General features: G+C 40.9%; 2 protein-coding genes across 2 annotated transcripts in view; one reads left to right on the top strand and one right to left on the bottom strand.

Moving 5' to 3' along the window:
- LOC106807720 (dual specificity mitogen-activated protein kinase kinase 6-like) overlaps positions 1 to 921 on the top strand; it is a 4,229-nt gene extending 3,308 nt beyond the window's left edge. Inside the window, exon 3 of the mRNA XM_014810154.1 lies at positions 759 to 921. Within this exon, the coding sequence (XP_014665640.1) occupies positions 759 to 921 (163 nt within the window). The remainder of the gene's footprint in view (positions 1 to 758) is intronic.
- Positions 922 to 1,209: 288 nt separating this feature from the next.
- The window catches only part of LOC106807729 (coiled-coil domain-containing protein 166-like), a 7,525-nt gene continuing 1,923 nt past the window's right edge, over positions 1,210 to 6,811 (bottom strand). The window contains exons 4-8 of the mRNA XM_014810169.1: positions 5,040 to 5,094; positions 4,745 to 4,889; positions 4,528 to 4,607; positions 4,045 to 4,221; positions 1,210 to 3,612 (exon numbers count right to left, since the gene is read on the bottom strand). Of these exons, the coding sequence (XP_014665655.1) occupies positions 3,367 to 3,612; positions 4,045 to 4,221; positions 4,528 to 4,607; positions 4,745 to 4,889; positions 5,040 to 5,094 (703 nt within the window). The 3' untranslated portion in view covers positions 1,210 to 3,366. The remainder of the gene's footprint in view (positions 3,613 to 4,044; positions 4,222 to 4,527; positions 4,608 to 4,744; positions 4,890 to 5,039; positions 5,095 to 6,811) is intronic.

The following is a 6,811-nucleotide window of genomic DNA, read 5'->3' as shown; positions in this document are numbered from 1 at the left end:
GTTTTGCTAGCAGATGAGATTTTTCTTTCTACATAAGCATTCACATTCAATTTGTGATAGAGTCAGATCTCTACGCAAGCATGTGTCATTCACAGTGGAGTGTTGTCTCACCATAATCGTTCACATGCTGTTTATAACTGAATTATGTCTGCATAATTGACCTGTTCATTTGAGGAATATAACTGACCCTGCCCCGGCCGCCACTCAGATGCGTTGCAAGGGTGGTCAAGTTCACCCAGTCTGTACACACTGAAATGTCGACTTAGCAGCACTTTGTTACTAAGCATTATCTTTAGAACATACTATCAGAAATCTTATTGACTAGAACCACCCCAGTGATTCCTGACACATAGGTCGACTGTTTGCATGCTGTTCACAGTGGAGCTGCGTTATCTCTTTGAAGTTATTGTCTCTGGGATTTGCGTCCAAAATTGTTTGCCTGTCGTTCTGTTTCGTCGCAAGCAACGTATTAGCCAGCGAGCCGTGCAGCCGTGATTTGCACGGTCAGTTTTGAAACTGCACGGCCAAAAAAATTAAAATTTAAAAATGTTCTGGGGGTGGCCTCCGTACCCCCCCTCCCAATGAGAGGGAGGACCCCTCTCATACCCCCCCCTCCGTGAATGCCTACGGCGGTCTTGGCTGAGACACACAAAAAAATTGCACTCCCACAATACTCATTCCTGGCTAATACCCTGGTCACAAGTGATAGCATGACCACCAATGCTGTTCTCCCATCTCTCTCTCTCTCGCTCTCACAGCTTGCAGAAGCTCTACAAGGACAGGCTCAACTACGTGCAGCTGCTGCAGCATCCGTTCATTAAGAAGCACCAGGACACCGACCAGGGCGACGTCGTCACGTTCGTCAACGAGGTTCTTGACTTCATGGAACAGGACAGCGCAGCGCAGGCCGCCGCCAGCTAACTTGTTTGCTTGCCATGTAGACGATGTGATCGCCATCGCCTCGCGAGAGAAATGATGTTCGTTTGTCACTGAATGCATAAGTGAGGGAGAGGGAGAGGGGAGAGAGGGAGGGGGAGAGAGCGAGAGAGAGAGAGAGAGAGAGGAGAAGAGAGAGAGAGAAGAGAGAGAGAGAGAGAGAGAGAGAGAAGAGAGAGAGAGAGAGAGAGAGAAGAGAGCCAGAGACAGAGAAGAGAGAGAAGAGAGAGAGAGAGAGAGGAGAAGAGAGAGAAGAGAGAGAGAGAGAGAGAGAGAGGAGAGAGAGAGAGAGAGAGAGAGAGAGAGAGAGAGAGAGAGACGAGAGAGGACAGGAGACTACGAGGAGTGACGACAATCGATGTAATCACGTGTTAATATATTCGATGCACCTCCTGCGAGGAGGATGAGGAGGATGAGGAGGATGAGGAGGATGAGGAGGATGAGGAGGATGAGGAGGATGAGGAGGATGAGGAGACAAACGTAGGCGATTAATTCTGTCGCGTCAAGAATCAAGTTGCGCGCAACGCGCACGCCACATCGTTTTACCGATAAGTTATTTGTGATAAGTGATCGTAATTGAGGTTTCTCGAAAGCAGCAAAAGCAAACAGCAAAACTTACAAGTTGCCACCACGTCTTTTACTGGTATCGTCAGAGGCTGTAAGACTGCGATCAGGTTAGGTAGGCCCTGCGAGACATCTAACCAGACATGGTGTAAGAAACGTATAATGTAGTTGACGAGCAGTTCCACGCCCGTCGCCGAGCATTGCCGGCGCACACGTGTATTTTACTACTCATTCTCATTATGCGTCGTCACTGCACTCGGTGGTCGTCGATTGCTCGGTAAACCATTGTGCGATGGGCAGGTCACCCATGCAATCTCTCAGCAAAGCTGCTCTGCGGGTTATGAGTTTTTATTGGCAGGCGTGGGTCGCTGAGCGGCAGCGCCACCTGACGGCTCAAAACCCACACCTGGATATTATTTCCAGTTGAGAAATATGGCAAGATATTTTTTAAATTGCCAGTAGTAGGCCAGTATGCAAATCAGAAGCCAGTTGGCAACAAACCTCTATATGCGTTGATCACGGTAATCGAAACGGATGTTTAAGATTGTGAGTGTAATTGGAACGGTGTTACGTTTTAGTCACAGTATGTGTAAAGGTTTTATAGTAGAACATTCTGAAAGCCAACGGAAGATTTTGGCTCGTAGACGACTATTATGTTCCATCGTGTTTCTGCATTTTAATCCAGATTCAGTGCATTTTAGGTATTGTGATGGGTTTTGTTTAGAACACGGCACACGTCAGTTTTTAGTCATTGGATCATGAAATCATTTGAGTGTGGAGTGCTGTGTGCAACTGTGTTCAACATTCTGTAATTTTAGTAAAGATGTGAGCGTTAATACAGTTGTTCCTTAGCCAACTGTTGGTAGCATCTCACGACATTGAGATAATGAGATCCATGGATGTCCTTTTGGCACTCTACTTCGTGTGTACTACTGTGACCGATTCTATTCGACAAGTAATACTTGCCAGACATAAGTAATCAATTCATTATAAGGATATTACCATAGTGCATAAAGTTTCGACTAGGTACATATCCCCATTGTCAGCTGCAAGATGGCTGATCATGTATATAGTTCATCAGTGTTCAAGATGCACTAGACAGTGATACAAATGATGGCACTGTGCCAATAGAGAACCTTTGTTGTACGTCGTTGGGTTGTTTTATTATGTAAATTTTGAGACTGTAAGAATGCTATTGCTAGAGAGCAGTGTTCACGTAATATTTTATGTATGCATTTATAAATAGGATAATCGCGGCCCAATAGGTGATGACTGAAGAAATGTTGAACATTATGATAGCATTGTGTATAACAATAGCCATATATGTATATGAAATATTGCATGAGCTGCTAGACTTCCGTGTTAGAGAAAGGCAATTTGTTATAGTAACTGTTAGTTGACTGTAGATTGCTTCTTTAGTGTTTCAAATATGAAGTCATCTACACAGCTATAAGGCGTGTGACGTAATTTTGTATGTAAATGCAGAATTAACAATATTAATGTTAAATATATACATAATTTTAAGAAACAATTTACTTATGTAATCTTTATTTAATAGTTTCCAGCTACATATTCACTAGTGGTTTTTCCTATATAGCATATAACGATTTTACGATAACGTATTAGCAATTTTTGAGAAATTACTGCATATTTCATTAAAAAAAACTTCAGCAGAATTCGAACAGTTCAAACCAATATGAAAAAATATTTGCATAACATGAATAACATCAAGAGTAAGATAATAAGGACTACTACTTATTATCCAACTCTTGATGATATCATGAGAACTCCCACATCACCTTCCTTCAGACAAAAAGAAATTGGTGAACCCATTCTCTCTGCACAAGGCCACGTGTACTTTGCGATTCACTGTGCGCTGGCTTGGAGGACGAGTCTTGTGTGGCCTTCAGATGCCTGCTTGGCATCCTTTATCTGCTTTAAATCGACGGTCAACTCCTTTTCACGAAGAAGTTCGCTGCGCTGTTCCTCCAGCTGGTGGCGGTGCTCGTGCAACGTACGCGTGCGGCGTATCAGCTGCAGTAGCTGGTGACGCCGCCTTCCGTTCTCGTCTCGGATCGACTGTATGTGGTCACCCAGACACCGTGATGCCTCCTACAAGCAGGTTGCAGAAATATAAAACCAGGGTGGTCGCTTTTGGATTTTCTCATCCCCGACTATTCCCGGACGTCCCTCCGACTTCAAAATCTCTTGCCCGACTAGTGGAATGCAAGATTACATTTTATCTCGTTATCTAAATTCAACATGTGTAATGTCCCGGGCGATGACCGGGTGTCTAGATGGTTAATCCCGTCTTTAGGCTTTTTGATATAATTTCCTGATTTGTAAAGAAAACGAATTTCTTGATTTACAGGCGACTGGTGGCCATCTTAAATACGCATTAATCTCAATGTGAAACATACTGTTGTCTCGTTGACTCGTTCACAACTCTTGTGACTTGCTTTTCCCGCTTCTACTTCCGGCGCACACACACGCATCTCTATGTCCATACACTTCTGTCTAGATATTATGTCTAGATTTCTATACCTTGCAGGCCAGCTGCTGCAGACCAAACACCTGCTTGTCTGCCTGTCGCTCAAAGCTCTGCTTCTGCTTAAGAAATCTGATTTTCAGAGACTGTATGCTGTTGGAGTGGAGAGCTCGCATCTGTAGAATGTCTTTCTCCAAATGCTGTATGCACTCGGTCTGCTCTCTCTGGATGTCCTGATCAACCAGATGACATTTGTGTATAAAGATGTTAGTAGCTAGCTAATTCATATTCCTAGGTTAGGTAAGAGATCCATATTTAGAGATACAGTGGTCTTAAAGTTGGATCCTTATCAGCCATGATTGTGTTGGATTATTTGTTCTTGACTTTGAACAATTGGGTACGTAATATTCTTTACAATCAACCTTCCTTGTAAATGTACTTACATAGAATGTACATACCTAACCTGATTGCATTATGTCTAACAACTATAATCTAGAGGTGCTCTATTTAAATGTGCTATACTTGAATGAAATGCAAACCTTTAGAGGCTGTAGCTCACACAATTGCTGCCTTGTCCGTGAAAGAATAACGTCTTTCTCCAACAACTCATTTTTTGAGACTAAAAAAAGTAAAAATTTATAGAACCTATAAACAATCAATGATCTCCTCGCTTTAAACGTATTTTTACAAAAGCAAGAACAACAATTTTATTTATAAGAAGATACAATTGCAAAGAAACTAATATGTGAATGGTACCATGCTTTTCTCTTTCAAAGTCCTCTTGAATTGTTGATTTTTCGTCCAAGATCACCTGAATTTGCTCTTTATTGTTGTCATTTAAGGAACCCATGGCATTATCTATCTTTGTGGTCTTTTTTTCCATGTATGCAAGGTAATCTTGCTACATTAAAAAAACAGTTGGTATTAACACTGGATGCACACCTGCTTCTTAAAAACAGCACTTCAATGACATTAGTAATTAAGTAATACCAAAAAAAGACAAGAATAGATATAATAATATGCAAATATCAAGTTTCATTTTATAACAAACCATGTCCTGCTTAGTTGTTTGAAGCTCTTGCTGGAGCCATTCCCTTTCTTGCCTCCTTAAATTGAAATAATTGCGAACATTGAGCAGTCATGCCGTTACATATGCATTTATTTAATTGGTATATATATATAGCATAGGCCAAGTATATATATACATTTTATTGTTGTTATATATCACCATAGATTTGTTTAACAAAAGATGACAACAGAGGCTTTCTCAAAACGCTGGCTGCTGGTGTGAAAATTACTACGTTTTTTGTGCAAGGTGACGTGCGGGCGGTGAGATTGTGTATTTCAAAACAGAATTTGAACGGCATTTATATCATTTACGTGGAATTATTAGTCGACTAAAGAATACAATTATGCGTACGTAAACACTGAGACTTTAGTAGTAAATAGGATATACATGTCGTATAAAATTTATTTACCATCGTGTTATTATTGAAACATTCCAAGTGCCTGTTCCCTGTATACTTACAATTCTGCAACTGTTTTCATTAGTGAAGAAAGCCTTTCCGTAACGCTTGTCAATCTGTAAAATATCATTCTCATATGATATGTAAAAGTGTCAATGACACTGTAGCTCACCTTGGGTGTGATAGAAGAGGGAGGGGGGGGGATATATAAAGCAAGGGTATATATGGGAGAACTCCCATTATATAGCATATCTCCCATTATATACTCTTGATAATGATATATGCATAAGTTTTGATGCAAAAATAAATGTTTTAGATCTGAAAGTCTGAAATCTTGACGAGAGATTATGCCAAAATGATCGCCATTATGGTTTTCGAATAGCGCGCAAATAAAAACAATAAAATATTCCAGTCAAATTAGTGTAACGAATAATCTAAAACACAGTATTACACGTATATATATATAGGTATGATTGTAGAGTTGTTGATCAGTTAGACGAAATAAACGTAATAGGACGTTGTCATCTCTCCCATAGGAGTAACAACTGTTTTGGGGAACAAAACAGAATGAATTTAGATGGCCATTTTCATTTTCGCCATGTGGGTCAAACGGTTCTTGAGTTATCGTTGACCGTAAGCAGACACTGAAATGCATCTAGTGAAATTGCCAAAATCTACCTAATTTGCATAATTTTTAAAAAATATCAAAATTAACCCGTGTGATATGTTTTGGGGCTAGTCCTTATTCATTCACATACTAGAAATGAGCAAAACCCACTGAACCTGAACTGACTTGTGGCCATTTCCATTTTTGCCAAAAAGTGGATTTGGCTCGAATGTAGGTCAACTGGCGTACTCCAAAATAGGACGTTCAAACCTCTCCCATAGGAGTAACAACTATATGCAATTTGAAACATGTGGGTCAAACGGTTCTTGAGTTATCGTTGACCGTAGCCAAATGTTGACGGACGGACGGACGCACGTACGACGGACGACACCCCATGGCAATATAGCTCATCTTGACGATGTCAAGGCAAGTTAAAAATGATGGTAAATAAACATGAAATGTATTTACTACCAAAGTTGTAATGTTTTTCTACTTTTTTTAGTCTATTGTTATAGTAATAATTCTCTGTAAATACCTTTCAAATGCGCCTCGGTAACATAATTTCACTGCTATATTTCTATAACTGAACTATAGGCTGAAGCAGGCCCGTAGCCAGCTTTATATTAGGGGGGGGGGTTCGTTTTTCAATGTTGGCAATTTGCTCGGCAGGGGCGTGTACAGGATTTGTACCAGGGGGGGTCTAACCATAACCCAAAGTTGGGAGCACGCGAAGGGGGGGTCTGGCGTTGT

Source organism: Priapulus caudatus, unplaced genomic scaffold, assembly GCF_000485595.1.
Source record: "Priapulus caudatus unplaced genomic scaffold, Priapulus_caudatus-5.0.1 Scaffold230, whole genome shotgun sequence".
NCBI classification, from domain to species: Eukaryota; Metazoa; Priapulida; class Priapulimorpha; order Priapulimorphida; family Priapulidae; genus Priapulus; species Priapulus caudatus.
The sequence above is the reverse complement of the archived record's forward strand: the minus strand, read 5'-3'. Positions and strand labels throughout refer to the sequence as shown.